The sequence below is a fragment of the Halyomorpha halys genome, unplaced genomic scaffold, assembly GCF_000696795.3.
Source record: "Halyomorpha halys isolate HHAL.00 unplaced genomic scaffold, Hhal_1.1 Scaffold1218.1, whole genome shotgun sequence".
Classification (NCBI taxonomy): Eukaryota; Metazoa; Arthropoda; class Insecta; order Hemiptera; family Pentatomidae; genus Halyomorpha; species Halyomorpha halys.
Window position 1 is genome coordinate 204,981 of NW_027106975.1, and position 21,974 is coordinate 226,954.

Sequence of the window (21,974 nt, forward strand, 5' to 3'; positions counted from 1 at the left end):
AGTACATTGTGAGTTGAAACGTTAGCAATAAATAAACAGTTGAAAACTATTTTTCTTCATGACAACAGCCCTGACCATATCCTTCTAATGGAACCAAGAAGCGAAGAATTAAAATTATTCAACCATTCTCAAAACAAAAATTAGACAACTATGAAAATGTTTAATTTATGTCAATTTTGATCGGATATTTATACTGAAAGTGGCCTAAATACATCAATCTTTTTGTTCAACAGGCAATTTGCAGGAAATTGGGGTTGTTGTTTGGATAAGCATTCGAATATACAGAAAAAAACTATTGAAAGAAAAGTAGAACTCAGAAAAAGATTTACCAATAAGGAAAAGCAATGATCTATTTATCAATTATTAACAACTACGTTAACGTTTTTCGTTAAGATGGATTTTTTTTTCTAATTTAATCCTACATCATTTAATGAGTTATTATTTCTCTTTCCAAATAAAAAACTACATTTTTGAAGTTTTAATATAATACCGGTAAAAAAGATGTATTCAATAACATTTCAGAATATTGCTCTATGGAAAATAGTTCGGTGCAACCGTAGAGGGGGTATTGAAGTAACTGATTCCTTGCTTTCACAAATATTGCAGATTTCGCTTTTATATTTGAGTTTACTTGGTAGCATTTAGGTACCGTTTTTTTAATTGTACACTTTCTATTAAATTATTTGAACAAAAAAATAACATCCATCAAGTATAGATAGCGCCTTGGAGATCCTGTAGAATGTCTTAGTAGAGAAACCTAACATTCTGTTAACCTACAAGGACTTTGTGTATATTGACTTTCGTGTTTCTCTAGAATGGCAGATTTCATAGATTCTGAGGCTGAAGAAAGTGAGGTACAGTAATAAATAATTTCGATTAAACATTTTTAACCTATTGTCTGTGTCTGAAATTATGAAATATGTTATTGTCATGACTTCAGGATGAGGAAGAGTTGGAAGTTCATGAGAAAAAGAAGTTGAAGCGGTTGAAGGCAATGGAAAGTGATGAAGATGAGGAAGAAGAAGGTGAAAAAATTGTTTTCGTTTAAATTTACATGTAGTGTAGTATGTTAAAATGAACATTGAACCTGGTTTTTAGTGACAGTTAAGTAAATGCTTACATTTAGTATGTTGTTTTTTCTTTTTCTTAATTAAAGGCTTTTCAATTGTAACTTCCTTTTCAAATTTATTAATTATGATTAATGTTATAGTAAAACTTTAGCCCTTAAAGGATCATGTTAACTTCATGTGACTTTTCATTAGCTAAAGCCTTTATTTCTCACTTTATTATAATAATGTTTATTGATATTTTGTTAAAATTGTTTGTGTGATTGGACTTTTGTTCATGTTTTGGTTCTCTTCACAAGACTTATATACAAACAATATGGCTTAATGTCATCAATAGTTTTAATTTCATGAAAGGTTTGGGGTTTAAATCTTGTAGTTTCTTGAAGATAAGTATTTTTCTTTTATTCTGATTATTACTTTAATATTAATGATGACCACAGGTGGAATTGGTTGCAATTATGAAGTTTAGCCTGGAATATATTATTTTATTTTATAAGACTTTTGTGTATTAATTGTAACATCTATCTTATGGTATGTTTTGAGGGAGTGGGGAAATCAATCGTGAGAATCTACTCTTAGTGCTTGACATTTAAGTATTTGAAGCAAGTTTGTTTTGAAGACACCTTGAGTAATTTATTTTGCTCTATGCATGTAATTTTACTATGTTTTAGGTCTCTTTGAAACACCATTTTATAATTGTCTAATTAATGAAACTTATGGCTATCTTTTGAAAATCTACAGTTTATAAATTTATTTATCTAAAATTAAAACAAAATAATTAATTAATAAGTGTAAGTTGTCAAATCAAGAAGTTCTTCCATGATTTATATACAGAACTATCAAGTTGTATTAGATCAAATCCAGTGTATCATGGGCATGATCTGGAGCAATCTTACTTTTCATTAATGAAATGTTAGGTGTTATTTTCGGATTTTTTCATTTTTTTTTTTTTTTTTGAGAGAGGGAGATCAGCCATGTGACCTAAGAGGTTTTTGTTTTTTTTATATAGTACTATATTCAGAAGTACCAATTTAATTTTGCTGATGTTCTAAGGTGCTGAAGTAATAGGTCTAACAGTTTTTACAAGAAATTTTGACTTTGTGAATGCACTGATAAAGGTCTTGTTTCATTTCTGTACTGTTCTTTCATTACTAGTTTTCAACTTTATTTATTCACTCTCAGGAGGATGTTTTATTATAGCATGAGATGAAAAATCCTCTTTGGTAAATCTACCCTAAGAGTTTACAATAATGCTTCACTCTTTTGTAGTATCTCCTAGTGTCCTCAGGTAGTAATCATTATTTCTAATAAGGTGGTTCTGTTGTACGCCTAAGTATTTTGGATTGATATATAAAGTATTTATAGTATGGTGAAGATGGTCTGGGTGGTGTTCAAAAAAGAAGAAAATAGCTGTCAACTATTTATTGTCCGACATTTCTCCCCACTCTGTAGGGCTTCATCAGGGCTAAAAAGATACAAAAAACAGCTAAGAATATTACAACAAAAAGATACTTAAAGGTAAATAAGGGTAGGATAAATATTATATATAAAATAAAATTATATATAAATAAAAGGAAGGAAGACATAAAATAGTATTAATATAAAATAAACTTGAATAAACAGCGATAAGAATAAAAAATTGCATAACAATGAGAAGAATAAAAAATTATGTAAACTATACGGTTAAAAAAGTACAGGAGACTCATATAAAATGAAAAAGACAGAAAAGTATATAGAGAAACACAAAATTTAAACACACTAATAGATGGAAAATGAAGAAGAAAATTGAGATTAAATAAAGGTCGTGAAAGAGTGAATAAAAATAAAATTAATAATGATAATATTAAATGATAACAAATGAGCAAAGAGCAGATCAGAATGACCTACCTCTTCAAGATGATAGGTTAAACAAACATTGAAAAAAGTCGGAGTGGAGGGAACCATTAACGGTTATATTTTTATTTTAAATACCTCGCTAATACAGGTAATAGTCATAAAAATATGGTCCAATCATATCACAGAGTGGGGTGAAACGTCGGACAATAAATAGTTGATAGCAACCCAGACAATCTTCTTCATACTCTGAGTTATATGGTCAACTATTTATATATCCATAAAGTATTTATGTCTGTTTCTTTGTAATATTGAGTATGTGAAAAATTTATGTTCAAGCAGGTATTAGTTAGTATGTGTAAGTAGTAAATGTCATTTGAATTTTTACCTAAATAGTTAGTACATTAGCTTAAGTCTATGATTTAAGGCCAATTTAATCATTATCTCTATGGTTTGTTTCAGTCGTGTAGTATTTTTAGATTGTGCTTAAATCACAGTTAAGTCTGAGCAGGATTTTCATATTTCCTTATAATTGAAATGATGTCTCAAATTACTTTTGAATGTAATATGCTTGTATATTGTGATTGTGTGAGTACAAACTGTTAAGGCACTTTTGGGAGCCAAATGAGTTGAGGGAATTTCTGAGCCATATTGTCCTATGCTTAGAGTTGATAATATGTTAAGAGTGTTCTGGTCTGAACAGAAAACAAATTTATTTTAATTGTGAATGTAATAAATATAAGTTGCATGCTTTTGAACTGCACCCGGTAAAAATAATTCAGGTTGCATTACAGCAAATAAGATTGGCTTGTAAGCTTGTAGGATTTAATATTGCACAAATCCTTAAAATGTTAATGTATAGAACGATAGGTGGACTAAAACATAGATGGGAGGATTATGTTAGGACTGATTTAGTAGGTTTGGGTTTGGAGGGGCGTCACTGGACAAATGTATGTAGAGAATGATTGGTGGTATTGGTATTGAACCTTTGGGTTCCCTAAACCTTTATTATTATGATTTGTTAATTCTTCTCGCAATCGAAGATTAAGATATGAGGTAGGGGACATTGTCCAATTATCTCCATTTTTAAATTTAATTAAATGTTTAAGAACTTCCACATGATTCTTGATGTATGCAAGAGAAGGCTTGTTGAGCCTCTTTTAGCATGTGGTGTGCTAATTCCATTCTATCTGTTTCTGCTACTGTTAAATTTGAAATCAGCCCATTTGTCAACATAGTTAGTAACATAACCTAATTACCCTTTCACTTCCACTGTCACATATGCAGGAATAATGTTCTCAGATTTTGATGAAACTTGGCAGAGTTGATTATATTACTGTCCTAATAACACCTGCAACTTTTTTTTTGGGGGGGGAGAGGGTATTATTTATAGTTTTTGTTAAATTAGTTTTTTTATTATTATTAACTTGGTACTTTCACAAACCTTGGAAAGCTTGACATCTATTTGTACTGACACCTTTATAGATATTTTTCTGAAAAATTATTCAAGACATTAGGAAATTTTGCAGGAAATGAGTGTGTGTGTGTTATACCTTAAATGAATGAAAAAAATGCTCATACTAACCTATCTAAATCCCCCAAAATACCTGATTGATAAATATCACTTATAATTCAAAAGATGATAGGTACTTACATTAAACAACATATCTTCACTTAATCTGTGATATCTCATATGTAAAAAAAAAAATCAATTATATGATTTTTATAATACTTAAAACTAAATTAATGTATCATTTGTCACCATAGAGATTCTGCAACATTATAGATGTCTCTAGAATGATTGCTTGAAGTAGAAAAATTATTTCGACATTAAAATATATTAGAAAGACAACTTCCAATATTGAATGTATATTTTTAAAACATATTGTAACCTAAGCTATGATTCTTCTTGATGGTTGAAAAAAATCTTTGAAGGTTGATTGTCAAATATATCACCTAATCTAAGCATCTTTCAACATTTTATTCATTTATGGTTTCTTATTAGGGGCTGAAAACTTAAAGAATATCTCTGATAACTACTTCTTTCGGTATTCTGATACCAACAAGTTTCTGAACTGGTGATGTTAATTTATGTATCACAATGTTTTAAAAATTAAATTCCCAATTTGGTTCTTAATATTATTTATTTGTGTTCCTACTATACCCACCAGGCAAAATTGGTAACATCTGTTAAAAGTTATTGCCTACCAAAGTCCTTCTAACCAAGATAAAATGTTTGATATTATAGGAAGGAGAAGGAGAAGGAAAATATACCAAAAAAACAGAAATATTATTTTTAAAAAGTCAAACAAAAATAATATAAACAGATATCTTTAACTATTTAATCATATGGAACTTATTGCTGTTTCAGAAGAATAATGAGGCAACTGTAAAATTGGCCTAATTATTTGTACTTACATAATTCTTTCCTTGGCCAATTTTTAAGTACAATTATGCCGCCTTACAAATATCTAGTAAATGCATTTTTGACCCTGCCAACACAGTTAAGTTTATTTTTCTTTCCAGTTGCTGCATCACAATATTTGTGGTCCCAATGAAAGCTGGGGGTACACATGAACCGCTCATGACCACTAAAATCTGAATATTTGTAGTAGTGAAATGAGCAGGTAGCAGCCCTGAAATCTCAAAAGTTATACTCCACTTCATTAGTATCAGCTAGAAGAGGATGAATTCTCTCTGCAACTGTAGTTTGGACTTTTCACATTCTTATTTTAATTGGCTTCCTCTTTTTGTTGGAGGCATTTTTACTTACTGAGGACTGTGTATTTTTTTTTTTCATAAAAGTTCTTAAATTTTCTTGTAAATAAGAAGAGCTATGTTGGACCACACTCAATGGAAAGTGTTATAAAATTAAGAAGGGAATAAGAATGCAGTAACTAAGTTTTTTTTTTTTTTTATAGAATAATAGTTGTTCCAAATATTGTCTAGTAGATGATAGGATGGACTTGCCAGGCAGTAATAGAAACGCAGTCGACACAATATAACAAAGTTTAAAACACAGTTCTTTTAAAAAGGCCCCTCTGGATTTGCCATTTAACTAACTTTCAAAACAATTAAAATTAGGAGGTATCTACCTGTTAATTCGCTGGATTGAATGGAGTGAAAAAGTATGAACAGGATACCCATAACAATTTCAGATGCCATAATGTTTCTTTCGTAAGTAATATGAGCATTACCACCAGTGGTCTCTATTAGTAGAAACCTAGATATACTAGGTAAATGCATTTTGCTATCAATGGAGAGAATAGTACTATTGAAAACACGATCTGGCGATATTAGGAACAGGGCTAATATTCGGTATACCCTCCCTAACATTGAAAAAAAAAATCAACACATTATTCGAGAGCCATTTTGAAGGAATTCTCCAATTAAAAAAACCACATAGGTGGCTGTAAGGTATAACAGCTTAAATGAAGATGTGCTGATCTATTTATCATAACTACCTAATATATTTTGAATTTGAAAGGATGTTCCTATATCGTGCATAATAATTATTGATTTCAAAAAGATATATTTTTATTTATTTAGCAGCCTGTATATTTAGGAGTATTTTAAAACAAATGTGAGCTTTCTATCATTGCTGAGGCCCGTTATATTGTGTTTTTTTAAAGAAATAACCGTTTCTTAAATTTTTCAAAAATTTTATATTTAAATATTTTTAGTTTTGGGTGGATTGATATAGGTTAATTAGAGCATTTTTTGCTGTTTTTAGGTATAGAACACAAACTTCCTGCAAAATATTATGATTGATATTGAATACTTTTCTAAATAAATATTTGTTACGGTTTCAGTACACAATAAAGACAAGCTATCCAAGTCTTCTGATAGTGCCAAATCCATAAAACTAAAAAAAGTAATTTAACAAAAACTATAAATGGTGGGGAAAAAAATATTGCAGGTGTTATTAGTATTAAACTAGTAATATAATCAATTATGCCTAGTTTCATTTAAATCTGGGGGGTAGGTATATGGTACCTGGGTGATACGGCATTAAATGACTCAGTTGTGAAGAATATTGATCATAATATAAATTTAAATTCAAAATTCTTTTTATTTGATTTTCAAACTTAAAGTTTTGGAGGATTTTTATCGTTATAGTTTAATTATTTTTTTTTAAATTTTTGCGACAGATGATGAAGAACGTCTCCGAGAAGAATTAAAAGATTTAATTGATGACAATCCCATAGAAGAAGAGAGTGAAAGTGATGATGGCAGTGGATCCGAAGAAGGAAGTGGGGAAGATCGGGGTGGTGAGAAACGTAAGAAGCATGATGAAGATTTTGACGATCGCCTAGAAGAGGAAGATTATGATTTATTGGAAGAAAATCTTGGACGAAAGGTTGAAAGAAGGGTAAGAATGAACCTTTCTTCTAGTGATTATATGTAGCAACAAATATTTGATTTGTTTCACTTTTCGTTATAAATTTATTTTTAAGTGAGCTTATTCATTTTAAATTTTATTTATTTTTTAAAACTTTTCTGTATTCATTTAAAAAATTGACTTACATATATTTACAGAAAAGATTCAAACGATTGAGAAGAATTGAAGATGAAGAGTCAGATGGTGAGGGAGCCGAAGATGAAGGTGAAGTGAGAGAAGCTATTGCAAATGAACTTTTTGAAGGATCAGATCATGTAAGGTTATTTAATTATATCCATTGTAGTAGTCGATTTTTAACACTTCATGAAAATTGTTCTTTATTAATTATTTTTTTTGTTTTATTTTATGGCAACTTAGGAACTAGAGGAAAGAGTAAGTTTTTGTTTTACATTTATTTCCTTGGAATTAAAATTGGTAAATAATGTGCCATCATTTTTGATCTATCTATTCATTATCTCTCTCTATTCAAATCTCTGAATTAAAGGCACGAGATGTTCAAGTTAGTATTTTACCAAGAAATTTAAGCAATTTATTGTATTTTGTCAAAACTAATTTTATTTTTCCTACCTATTCAGACATTTTTACTTTTTTTTTTTTTCCCAAATTTATTGGTGGTTTCTTCAATAATTTTAAAATCATCCTTTTTGATTTAAAGACTTTGTTTTTTAGTGTAAACTATTTTGTAGTTTACAGTTACTAGTTGATAGTTCATAATCACTTTTCTCGATATTTTTATATTATTGTGATTTATGTTTAATTGTAAGGAAGAAGATCGGAGCTCTTCTAGAGGTCCAGCACCTGAGAGGTATGAAGATGAAGAGGAAGAAGGTGAATATTCAGATGCTGATGATTTTATTGTAGACGATGAAGGTAGACCTATAGCTGACAAGAGAAAGAAGAGAAAGCCTATATTTACTGACGCGTGAGTTTTGTCTTGTATAAACTTGAAATGACTTAGATTAGATATATGTCACAATAGTAGGGAAGAAGATGAATCCAAATCATTTTTTTATTTATTAATGAAGTGAAGATAGTTGACCGTAGATATATAAGAGGAGAAGATTGTCGAGGGGTATGGTCAGCAGAAAAATCACAAATAAACAGAAGATTATTTATTTGTGCCTACGTTTCTACCAGATTTTCAGGTCTTCTTGAGGGAGTTATTGGCAGAAAATTCGAAACAGAAACGGAGTTTAGCCAGAATTTTCTGCCTATAATTCCCTGATGAAGACCTGAAAATCAAGTCAAAACATCGGCACAAATAAATAATCTTATGTTTATTTGCGTTTTTTTCTTCTGACCGCACCCCTCGACAATCTTTTCCTCTTATTTTATTTATTCTATTTTCTTTTCTATTATATTATTTTATCTCTTACAATCCAGTTTAAGTCACATGTGCCATATAAGCAAGACCTGGATTTTGATGAAGAAAAAAACAACATAAAATATGCCCCGTAATATGTAATAAATATCTCTAAAATATATAGGAAAAAATATAAAGTATTAAACTAAAAATATTAAAATATGCTATTAGAGAGCTAAAATATACTAATATGCCTATTAAAGGTTTGGAATAAAGAAGAAGTGGGGAAAAGGGTTTAAAATTAAACAAAAATTATTTCAAATTACGTTTTTTTTCTTTTTTCATAAACCAAAATGAGTAAATAATTAAAACGGCTACTAAAGGTAACACTTGAAAATATAATATGGCACATTTTCTAAACTAAAATGTCAAAATAATAAAAACTTTAAATTAGCAACCAAAAGAAAAACAACAATAATTTGATTTAAAAGAAAAAACTAATTTACAGAGTAAAACAATAAATTAATTGAATGCAAATTAGAGGAAAAATAATTAAAGCAAATGTTCTATTTAACTGGCATAGTCCAAATATGAAAATATATGTATTTATCATCAAATGTGCAAAATAGAACTTGGCTAACTGCATCTGAGGACAATGATTTGTAAAGATTTTTGATCAGTGGATTATAAAGAGCATGCGAACAAAGTATACAATTGCATCATAATTCGGACTTTGTATATAAGTTACTCTAAATCCTTAATATTATTCCAAAACCTTTTCATTTAGATTACATTTTTCACTGTTTTTTTTTTAATTTGCTTTTCATAAATATGTCTTAATTTGAAACCATAAAAATTTAGTAATAATAATAAATAACAAGAGTTGATATTAGTATTAATCAATCTAAAAAATCCTTTCAAAATTCTAATTATTTAACTTTTTTTGGTACTCTGTGATCAAAGAGTCATCCATGTGGAGTGGTCCAAGACTCGTTTCACCATTTAATTCTAAACTTGCAAGTTGTTTACTTTTCTTTATTTGGATTACCTTTTGCTTTTAAAAGATTATTATAAAATTTTTAATTATAATTTTTTTAATAATTATATGTCATTCATTAACATTTGGAATTTATACATTTGTACATCCTTATAGGAAAATCTTTAAAGTATCATTAAGTGAAACTTAATGGAAAAATACAAAATTGCTTCTTCTATAGTGAACTTAATCTCCTTATTTGAGATTTGTTTATTTAGTTTTATTAATTAATGAACTGTTTCCTATTTACTATTCACTATGCTGTTCAGAGAATATGTTTATTATTTAATCTTTGAAGTCCATGATTCAGTTTAGTTATTATACATACTTTTTGGTCAATGATATATCATGGATACAGATTTATGTGGTTACTTATTAATATAGTAATATTTGTTTTTTGTTTTGTATTTTCAGTGCTTTACAAGAAGCTCAGGATATATTTGGAGTTGATTTTGATTATGAAGATTTTGAAAGACTTGGGGAGGATGAATATGAAGAAGAGGAAGATGAAGATGAGTATGTTGATGAAGAAGGCATTGAAGATAGTGAGAGAAGGTACTTAATATTTTTATTACATATCTTTTAAATTGTATAAGGCTGAGGTTAACACAACCAGAAGTTAAAAAGAATGAAAATAAGAAATACAGACTGTTGTTAGTGTTTTCATTAAAATATGTTAGAAAACATCTGAAGTTGGTGTCATTAAAAACAAATTGTAACTTTTTTTCTAGGCGCAAACCTACAAAGAAAGCTGCTAGGAAGAAGCCAACTAGAAAATCGATCTTTGAAATTTATGAACCCAGTGAATTGAAGAGAGGCCATTTTACTGATTTTGACAACAAAGTTAGTAAAATTAATTTTTTGTATTCTTTTATTTATACTATTAAAAAAAAAAAAATACTCCTAAGACTGATTGTTAAATTTTATGAGTACTGTTGAAATGATGACAAAGTTCCTTGCATTTAATGAATGTTGTTTGCTAACCTTGGAACTGTTTTGTGTTTTCATTCAAATTGTTAAAAGACCGATTTACTGTATTAAATTCTGAATTTAAGATGGATTGATTTTTTTTATTTTTCTTGTTATAACTTATAATTTTATCATATTATTTATTGTTCACTTCTATTGTACTAGTACTTAAAATGAATACTGATGATTTGAGTGATTTTTCTTACTCATTGTCCTACTGACGATATTTTATCAGTTAGTTTGATTAGGAGAAAGAGTTTCTCTTTGGTAGGAAATGATTTTATTATTTCAATTCAGGCTTTTAGAGTATAATTATATCCTTAATTTTTTCTTTGATAGAACTTTGGTTTTCCTGTTTCGCAACATCTACATTTGCAGATTTCAAGATTTTTCACTCTTAAATATTTTGTTGATTTGAGCTCTGTAACTTGATTGGTTGTTCATGAATATTGGATAGAACATTGTATAATTCATGTAACTTTATTATGGTGTTTACTGTTCACTTATAGAATTGTCTATGGAGCTCTACTACCCTAAATGGATTATGATAATTTTAGTGATTTTTCTCATCTGCCAGACCCCTAAAGCTGACTTTCTAACCGTAGTCCAACTGCCCATTTAGTATCATTTAGATTAGGAGAAAGGGTTCCTCTTAGATAGGAAGTGATTTTATCATTTCAAATTGGGATTTTACAGTATAAGTACATCTTTAATTTTTTGTCCTAACATTGGTTTTCCTATTTTACCATAATAGCAGATTTCAAGTTTCACTTTGATGAATTGTAACTGGATTCATTGGTTGTTCAAGAATTCAATAGAACTAATTTTTAACATAAATCAATTGGTTCCATGATGAATATTTTTCTTTTATGTTTTGAACCTTTTAAATCTTCTACTCTACTAGGCTGAACGGTTAATAGCTTCCTAATGATCTAATGTAAGGAATATTTACTTTGTCTTACATTAAGCCACTTTTGCTTGGCTTAAGTTTATGCTTAAGTGCTTGTAACAGACATTTCAATCAATGTATGATTGACACAAATAACTAAACTCTACTATCATTTTGTGTCTATAAAATTTACAGCAATTCGCGTTTTTAAGAAAAAAAATCATTTTGGTGTGTATGTATCTATACAGGTATATGGTTGCTAACTTAGAGGATGTCAGGGAAGGTGATACCTTTGCCAGATAAACTTTTACACTGCAAAGTAGCTTTACGTATGTCTAAAAATGTATTATATTAGTATTTGCTTTTCATTATGAAAGTCTTTGCTGCTGAAAAAAAAAAAATAAAATAAAAATAATGAGGGAATTTATAATTGTGTTAAATGGCTTAATGCCTTTGTTGGTGTAAAGAACAAAAGTATTTTATGATTGTTTTGAATCAATAAAAAAAAAATCTGTGATTTTGGTAAAATTTTATTTTGTAAAAATAAATATTTCAAATGTGTAACCAGTTGATTGTGATAATTAATGTTTAAACCTATTAGGTTCGGAATACGGATATTCCGGAGCGGATGCAGCTTAGAGAAATACCAGTGACACCAGTTCCTGAAGGTTCTGATGAGCTATCTGAGGAGGCTGAATGGATTTATAAACAAGCATTTTGTAAACCTACAACTTCTAATCAGGTGAAAGATTTTATTTTTTTAAATATTCTAATTGTTATTGATATGATGTTATTAAAATATTAATGAAGTAATTAAAGGAAAAAAATAGTTTTCGTTTGAAGTTTAATCACTCATTGGGCCTTGCAGTATGTTGTGATCTGGGATTTGGTTCTCCTTATAGCATAAACTGTATATAGGCTTTGGTCCAAAAAATACCTTGCAATAAACAATTGTTTTTGTCTCTCTAGACTCAATAAACATTTGTCCAACCTAAAGCTTTTGAGGATCGATCACCTCTGTGTAGATTCTGTAATGTACTGATGATGATGAAATGGCATACGCCATCATTTGCCGATGTGACTGAACCGCAGGTGTGAGGTTTGCACTGTTTGGCATGGACCCCCTAACAGTGCGAATTGATTAACACTTTTCACAAGTTTTATTAGATTAATAGAATCTGCTAATATTAAGCTCTAAGTAGCTTATTATAAAGGATGATGGCGCATGGTACACAATAGGTCTTAAAGGCCACAGTGCTACAAGCCATTAAAAAAATCAAAATATCATAAGCTCTGCAAAATCTACTCCTATCTGATCTTTGCAAGCACCATTTCACACATAAGTGATATAGCTTCTTTACATATTTGTTTAAAGCTATATTGTATCCATAAAACACTTCTATCTTTAAATGCTGATACTATTTATTTGTAGGAATGGGGCAACACAATGGAGAGAGGAAAACCAAAGAAAGATCCTCAAACAGTTGAGAAGATAAAAAAAGCACTTGACTTTATGCGAAATCAAAACTTTGAAGTTCCTTTTATAGCTTTTTATAGGAAAGAATATGTTCTTCCTGAACTTAACATCAATGATCTCTGGAGGGTCTTCAAATATGATGCTAAGGTATGTTCTTTTTCATTTTTTTTTTTAGAGAGCTCTGTAGCCTATGTAGGCTTACTTTGTACCATATCAATAAGCTGTTAAATATAAGTTAGTTTGATTCAATGAATCTCCATAGGCTCAAGGAATTTATTAATTCATAATACTTCAGGTATACCATGCGATCTATACTTCATGCGATTATGAACTGGATCTCAGAATTTGTCTCTTGCCCACAAGACTATACATGGTATTCTAGACTGGTGCCTCAACCTTCATATGTAGTGTTGTTGGACTAAGCATTACTTCCATTCCAGCTCTTCAGAGTAGTACTCTTATCACCTTTAATCTTTATTAAATATTCTAATATTTGTAGCTTCTCCAATTGTATTCTGGATTTACCCACATTCAGTTTGTGCCATCAGTTCAGGATCACATATAGGATCTAGATATAGAACCATAGGGTTCTAAAAGCTGTTATGTAAAGCAAATAATACACCGTTGGTTTAAGCTTCAAGTTTTATAAACTGCTCTTTTATAGACTTAGGTATATAACAAGGTTTATTTGTTATTTTTTTCAAATAGATTTGTTATTGTAATTTGTTATCCAGATTATTCCTCTAATATTTGACTTCCTTGCTCTAATTAATTTGGACCCCATTCAAGTTTTTGAATTTAATAATTTTAATTCAGGTCTAATTACAATAATTTTTTCTTTGTAAAGATACAGAGATTAACCTTTTTGGCTTGACATTAGTCAGTCTTCTTTCTCTTCCTCCTTAGTGCCTTTCAGCGTGGAGGTGCCTCTGTCCAAGCAAACTAAGCCTCTCGATCCCGAGCCAGCTTCCTCATGGCATCCCAGTTTTTCCCTCTTTTCTCTCCCACTCTAGAGATGTAGTCCCTGTATTCAGAATGTATTCTGGGTCTCCCTCTTTGGCATTTTCCTGTTGGTCTGGCCTCAAAATATTTTCCTGGATCTCTGTCTTCACTCATCCGACAGATATGTCCAAACCATCTGAGTTGTCTCTTTTCAATTGTAATATATAAATATATGATCCTGGGTCTGGCGTTGAGGTCTGAAGGCAGCCTGTTCCTTTTCTAAGTCTTTCTCCACCAGCTCTCTCAGCTCTTTTCTAATATTGAGGTATAGAGCTTGTACACAATCTGGAATAGACAGATAAGTCTATAGTTATCACATTCGTTAGGATTGCTTGTTTTTGTGAATCTAGACAACTATGTTATACTCTCATTCCTTAGGAATAGCTTTTTCAGTAAGTAATTTCTGAAAAAGGCATTGCAATGCTTTCAATATTTCTGTTCCACCATATTTGATGAATTCAGGAACGATGCCATCTCTTCCTGCTGCTTTCCCTATTCTTAATCTCTCCACTGCTGCTTCTACCTCTTCCTCCCATATCACCTCATCATATCATCCCCGTACACTTTCTCTAATCATTCGCTCCTCGGCATCTCCAGTAAAAACCTCCCTGTAGTAGTGTCTCCACCTTTCTAAAATACCCTGGTCCCCGGTAATCAATCTGCCTCCCTCGTCCTTTATATTTCATATTGGTTTGCTTGTCTTTCCTTTCATTCCCTTAAGCTTTTTCCAGTAAACTGGTGTTTTCATGATAGTTACTTTGCAGATTTCAACCAAATTCCTCCCACCTCTTTCTTTTTACCACCCTCACTACTAGCTTGGATTCATTTCTCTTTCTTACATACAGTTCTCAATATGGAGTCTTGTGCCTATGGTACTCCTTCCATGCTGACTTCTTTCTCACCACTGATTCCTTCACCCTATCATTCCACCACTTGGATCTTTTATGTGCAGGTGAAATATTGGTAATCCCGCAAGTAGAAGTAGCGGCCTCCAGTAAGGCATTCTTTATTTCTGACCATATTTTGTCTACACTTCCATCCATGCTGGTGTCCTGGAGTTTAGAATCCAATAGGTTTGAGTATTCCGCTCTTATTCTAGGTTCCTGGAGCTTGATAGCATTGATTTTTTTGTAGCTTCTTGGGTGTTCCTTCCTAGGGGGAAGAATTTGAGTATCTCTGACTAACAGGAGGTGGTCTGAACCAATTTCTGCACCCCTAATCACTTTAATATTGGTAAATAGCTCTCTTATCCTTCGACTATAGATGAAATAATCGATTATACTATTTACTTTCCTTTCTTCAGCAGAACGTTATTTTATGAATTCGTTTTTGTGAAAAGAATGAATTACCATTGAGCAGATCATTGTCAACACATAAATCAATCAGTCTTTGCCCATTTCTATAGTCAGTCTTCTAGGATGTTTATTGATGTTTTTAATAGATATGAAGATATATTCAGATGCCTACTCCAATCAGTGTTGGCATATCATCCACACATCCTTATGTTTAAAAACCAGTAGTATTATGTGTTGGCTGTAAGAGTGAGTACATTATCCTAGCATCTTTTTTATCTGGTAATCTTTCAATCCTAGAGACCAATTTATGTAGTGCAACCTTACAGGACTTACCTGCGTTGTATGTAAATACAATTGAATGAATCCCATAAGCTGCCAGTTCCTGTTCTTCAACAAGCTTATCTATCTATTAAACCAATTTGACAAATCAAATAAAACTGATTTTGCCTATAATTTTATTTATATTTATTTTTCAAATAGAAAGTAACATTTTGTTTTCTACAATAATTCCCTTTTTTTGACTTAATACCAATTCTTTACTTCCTCTTTTTGTATTTAGATAGTATTTCAAACATGATTTGAGTAAGTGATTAGTTTAATTAAAATGTATCTTAAACCTTCAAAGTGTTTTTTAAAAAGTAAATTGAAGCAGGAACTGGAGTTTTCTTTAAGAATTTATTTGACTTTTTTATGACCTGGCTATAACATTTACTAATTTCAGTGGTGCCAGTTGCGAAGCAGAAAAATGACTTTACTTTCACTAATGGAAAAGATGAGAGACTATCAGGCTGAACAGCTGATGAAGGACATAGATGCACCTATTCCAGATCATGTTAGGGTCATTAAGGATGATGATATTGATAGGTAATGGAAATAATACTTCTTGCTTATATGATGTGTGTAGGCATGTGCAGTATACAGACTGATAATATGGAATAGAATATGTCTTTTGAGTTATGCCATTCGAATTACAAATGAATATTTTCAATAAGTTAGTGTTGTAACTATAAAACAGTAATTGTTTACTTTTTGTTATTAATAATATTCAAGGCCCTTAACATTCCAATTTAAATTACATAAAGTTCAGACTTGGGCTGTCCAGATACTATTTCCTGGACTGTTTCAGTCTCTTCAAACATTGCATGATGACCATTGGTAAAATAGATTTAGAATGTTTTAGTTTTTAATACTATTTTTAGTATTTTAAAAGTTTATAATACTATTTGCTAAAAACAGTAATAACACTATGCATCATTTTTTATATGAAGGACAGTTCAGATCATAATGGCTAATAAGTGAAAAACTTGTTGCCAAAAATCTTGCCTGGGGTTGATAGAAGTTAGCTATTAAGAAGCAGAAGAAAGCTCGCCTAGTGCTGTAAATAGGTTAAATGACATTTTGTTATTGTAAATATAATAATTATCATGTATAAAGAGATAATTAAATAATAATGTCCAACTACTTACATACTTCAGTCTATAATATACTTTTCCTCTCTACAGGTACTAAATTAGAGATGTTATGGCCAATCTTTTTGGATATTATTTCTTTTCATCCTGTTGTTTTATTCTTTTCAATACTCTCTGTTCTAAGCAAAGTTGTATCTTTTTAATCCAGCTTTCTTCCAAAGAGAGTTGTTATCATCAACTGTAGCAGTTGCCAAACATTTTCAGCCATGACACATTACGTGGGCTAAAAAGTTTGCTACACCCTTGTTGGGCTGAAAAAAAAAATCGTTTGACAATTATCTTGAATCAGTTGAATATGTTTAGGAAAAGAAGAAAAAACTGCACAGTAAATGCTTGAGTGCATTGTGTATTTGCTATTTTAATTTTTTCGTAATATTTTGAGAAAGTGGCATTGTTGAGATGCTTGGGGCATCCAGTTTGGAAACCACTCATCCACCTCCCTCTGTTAGTTTAGTTTTTACAAATACTTTTTTTTCCTTTCTTAAATGAAATGAAATGAAAAAATAATTTTACTCTAGGACATATGTCCCTTAAGAATAAATATATGGTTCATATATTAAGATATTTATCTGGCAAGCATTTACAAGTTTTAGATAGTAAAATAAAATTACATTGGGATATTGGCTTTACTACTGTTTATAATATTAATCAATATATGCCTATTTATTTGATTACAATGATGCGGAGGTTTGGTTATACAATAAGTGGAGGAATAGGTGTTGTTTAAAGAAAAGACTGGCAAATGGAGACAGGAAGAGAATTCCATAAGGAGGTTGCATGTATGACGAAGGATTTGTTAAAGAAGGCGGTTCTGTAGGAGGGCATGTATAAATCAATCGGTGGGGATCTGGTGTTTAATGAGTGGATGGATGAATGAAGAGTGAGGAGATATAAGTAGGTTTTTTGATTTTAAGAACTTGGAATAGGAAAACGCCAAGGAGGTATTGCCTTCTGGAGGTTGGATAGAGCCTCTTCAACTTGGCATACCCGCGGGAGACTTCAGAGCGCCTTGGGAACCCTAAGATATATCTTACAAAGCAATTCATGATTCTCTTCAGTCTCAACTCTAGTCCTGCAGATAGCTCTCCATTGACCAATGAACCATAGTTGAAGTGGGGGAAGAGGAGATTACGGAATCTTAGGAATTGTTTGAGTACAGTTATAGATTTGCGTGTGATTTAGGAAATGTGATTATTCTAGGAGAGGTGTTGGTCAAAGATGACTCCAAGATTTTTTTATTGTAGGATAGAAGTGAATCGGTTGGTTGTTAAGGAAGAGTAGAGGATAGTAGGGGAGGGAATGAAGGAGGCACTTGGAACCAATAAGAATGGCCTTGGTTTTTTCAGCATTCAGCTTCAAATCATTGTTAAACGCCCATGCGTTAATGTTCTTATGTGGAGTATTAGGTATATATCCCCCTAATTCTGGAGCTTCCTCTATTGAACTCAATTCCTTTTAATTATTTTGAACTTATCATTAGTTAATGGCACTCAATTAGAATATTATCTATTTAGTTAATTTATGTATTTTAAATAAATTTATTTATTTGTCTAATTTCTATTTAAATAGATTGAAAGCTGTACAGACTACAGAAGAATTAAAAGATGTCCATTCTCATTTCCTTATGTATTACGCTGATGAAGTTAAAGTAATGTTGGAAGCCACAAGAATAAAGGAGCGGGAAGCTGCCAAAGCGAAAGCTAGGCACGAAAAGCAGGTAGATGAAAATGGTGATCCAATTGAAACAGAAGTAGAGGAACAAGAGGAACCTCCTACTTCTGAAATACCTTCTGTAAAACATTCTATACGTTCTGGACCTTATGCAATATGCCGAAAAGCTGGAATAGGTATTGAATTATTTAACACCTTTGCAATAGTGTAATTACCTTGTTTATAAATCACAATAAAATGTTTTACTTTGTTATAAAAATTATAATGCTTCCTAGGTGGTTTTGCAAAACGATTTGGTTTGAAACCTGAACAGTTTGCTGAAAATCTCAGAGATAATTATCAGCGTCATGATGTTGAACAGGAGCCATCTATACCTCTTGAACTGGCTAAGGAGTTTGTTTCCTCGTGAGTAGTAGTGTCTTAATTTTTATCTTTACTGTTATGGAAAAGAATTTGTCTAGAACAAAGACAGTTTTCATTTTACTTGGGAAATTCTAATTGTTTCGTATTGTGTTGCTATGGTATTAAATATTATAAAAAATCATAAAACTCCTACCTTTAATGAAAATTGTACCACTATCCTTGTGAATTCTTTATTGCAATAAATAAATTAAAAAAGATTCGTCAGAGTTTACAATTCGTCCTGAAGTCCTGCAATGAAATTATTAACCTTCCTGTTTAAAATACTAGCCAAATCCAATCGTGGAGGACATAGCTTGTACAACTGTAACAAAGCTTTTCATAAATTGATAGGTAACTTGATAACCTTGTGATTAAAGCTCTATTTTTTGCACTCACAATTCCCAGACCTGGAGTTGAATATAAAATTATCAGTCATAAATTGACTCAGTGGTTGGGATTACATTGTCACAATCTACATTTTTCCACTATTCTGGTGATTTTGATAATCTGGCTCAACTATAGTCTGATATGTGCTGAGTAAATAAGAGCTTGCTGGATTTGGTTTTAGTTTGGACCCCACATTTTTTCTGTTATTGATATAAGTTGGACAAAATATTTGAAAAATAAAAATTATAAATTTTTGAATTTGTTGATATCTTATATATAATACTTTAACACTTGAGAATTGATAAGTAGGAAAGGAAAATTCAATAAGTTATAAAAGCAAATTCATTGTGATGCTTAAACTTGAGGCATTTCTATCGTATTTTAATTTTACTCCCCTTTTATTTATTTTGCTTATAAATAATAAATAAATAATGTTTTAAAATGAAAAACATTATGTTCATGTTTTGATTAAATTATCAGTATATTAATTGCAATTTAATCTATAAATTTATAAAACATTATTTATTCAAATCTCTTCAATTATTAATTAATTTCTATTTTCTAGGAAATTTCAAACACCAGAAGATGTTTTAAAAGCTGCTAAGTTTATGGTAGCTACACAACTGAGCAGGGAACCTCTTGTTCGGCGTTGCATGCGGGATACGTTTTTTGAAAAAGCGAAAATTGATGTTAAACCTACCAAGAAAGGATCAAAGGAAGTTGATGAAAATCATCCTTGTTATGTGTATGTCTTTAATATATTTTAGAATACCTTTATTCTGGCTGTTGAATTTTATTTTAGTCATAATTAAGATTAATTTTCTTAGCATATTACAGAAGAAGTTCGATAGTTTATTTATTCTTGTCATAATTTCCATTAAATTTTCAGTATGAAATACCTTAAAGGAAAGCCCGTGAGAGATTTAACTGCTGACCAATATTTGAAACTGCATATTGCCCATCAAGATAAACTTTTAAGTGTTACTATCAGTGATCATATTGGTGGCCATACAACAACATCCTATATCGAAGAAATTAAGCAACTCTATTACCGAGTAAGTTTCATAAAATCCATTATTATTAATTTGTCATCCTTGTGCTATGAATGGCAAATTATTATCTTTAGAATTTTCCTGAAGAATTTTTTGAAGTTTGTTAAAATGGATTGATAGAATGGAATTGTATATTATCAGTGTTATTTATTGGTTCGTATCTTATTATTTGCTTTGTTGTTTATTTTTTGTAATTAGTTTCTTATCCTACATTCTAAAATATAAGTCTGGACATTCCTTCTAAACGAGATGAATTTCCACACTGTAAACTGATTAATTAATTTATATTCCTCTAGGATGAATTCATGCAGCACGTACAGGAATGGAATAATATTCGTCAAGAATGTGTTGATGTAGCAATTAAGAAGATGCTTATTCCAGAACTGATCAAAGAGCTCCACACCCGCCTCCTTGAGGAAGCTAAAGAGTTTGTTCTTCGATCATGTGCTAGAAAAGTTTACAATTGGATTAAGGTAACAAAATCAGTTATAGTTATTTTGTTATCGAGTTATTTATTATTTTAGATGTTCTGAAACTTCCTGCTAATAAAATGTATATAACAAATCGAAACTTAAGATTACTGAATCGAACTTCTATACACAACAAAGATTTTTTTTAGTGAAGTATAAAAGTAATGTGTAGTATTAATTACTGATTCAGCTATATTTAAACAAATAAAATAAATCGAGAAAAAATACATAATTTCTGATTAGTTAGATTATAAAGTGGATATCATTATTTATAGAACTGTTTGAAAAATAGGAAGATAAAACCAGAATTGCTAAGCAAAACTTATTTAGATCTAATTAGCTATGATTTAAGAGGCCTATAAAGAAGAAGCTAGACATGTTCAATGGTTTAAAGATGGCCATGAGGATGTTGAATATGATGATCATGCTGGAAGACATTCAACAAGCTGGATTGATAATTTGTAAGAAGTGTGAGAATTTTTAAACTTTGTCAAATTGTCACAGGTCAGTTTTATACTGGAGTGCTTTGCCGTTTGAAAGATTGAGTCCTCCCAAAGATCAATTGGGTTCAACTCCATGACAATATGCCCTCTTATACGTTGCTCAATGCTGCCAATGTTTTGGTCAAGTTTAACATGATTATATTGTCTCAGCCATCCCTCAGCCCCCTAACTCCTGGTGCTGAAAGCTATTTCCAGGGATTGTGAGAGTTGCTGTTTTTTATTATTATTATTTTTTTTTAAGTGGTATAAAAATACTGTGGCCAATAAGGCCTATTGCCTGCAAATAATATTACAACAATATTGCGATTATCACTACAACATTGTGGTGAGTACATTACAGCTTAAGGTTTGAAGATTTTAAGAGTAAGTAAACTTGAGGAATTGATCAGCTCGCACTGCTTGGGATCCACCACAAGATCTGCCCAAAACAGTGTAAACCTCTAATGCAAATCGGTCACACCAACATATTATGTGGTATACCGTCTCATCCTCAGAATTGCAGTATCTGCACATGGATGACTGTAAGCTTGAGGTTAAACATATGTTAATTTATATATAAGAAGATGGTCAGGGTTGCGGTCAAAAGTGAAACAAAAGTACTTTCACTTCTGATTTTTTAATTACCTTATTTCACTTTATGTTATTCATGTTACTCCTGTTATCTTTATTATTACTATTATCAGTGTAGAGCTATGATTATTCTCACGATATATAAATACTCAGTTGTTATCATTGTTTATTTATTTT

General features: G+C 30.7%; 1 protein-coding gene across 3 annotated transcripts in view; it reads left to right on the forward strand.

Moving 5' to 3' along the window:
- The first annotated feature begins 551 nt into the window (after positions 1-551).
- Positions 552-21,974, forward strand: part of Spt6 (transcription elongation factor Spt6) — a 40,471-nt gene continuing 19,048 nt past the window's right edge. Inside the window, exons 1-17 of one of the 3 annotated variants that reach the window (XM_014433506.2) lie at positions 552-645; positions 716-854; positions 941-1,025; positions 7,052-7,272; positions 7,440-7,556; positions 7,660-7,674; positions 8,067-8,224; positions 10,056-10,196; positions 10,373-10,484; positions 12,101-12,241; positions 12,932-13,123; positions 15,995-16,137; positions 18,312-18,589; positions 18,689-18,818; positions 19,768-19,947; positions 20,092-20,257; positions 20,551-20,727. In XM_014433506.2, coding sequence (XP_014288992.1) covers positions 816-854; positions 941-1,025; positions 7,052-7,272; positions 7,440-7,556; positions 7,660-7,674; positions 8,067-8,224; positions 10,056-10,196; positions 10,373-10,484; positions 12,101-12,241; positions 12,932-13,123; positions 15,995-16,137; positions 18,312-18,589; positions 18,689-18,818; positions 19,768-19,947; positions 20,092-20,257; positions 20,551-20,727 — 2,295 coding nt within the window. In that variant the 5' untranslated portion in view covers positions 552-645; positions 716-815. Of the gene's footprint in view, positions 855-940; positions 1,026-7,051; positions 7,273-7,439; positions 7,557-7,659; positions 7,675-8,066; positions 8,225-10,055; positions 10,197-10,372; positions 10,485-12,100; positions 12,242-12,931; positions 13,124-15,994; positions 16,138-18,311; positions 18,590-18,688; positions 18,819-19,767; positions 19,948-20,091; positions 20,258-20,550; positions 20,728-21,974 lie in introns of all 3 variants that reach the window. The other 2 variants (XM_014433505.2, XM_014433507.2) reach the window with 2 other exon arrangements.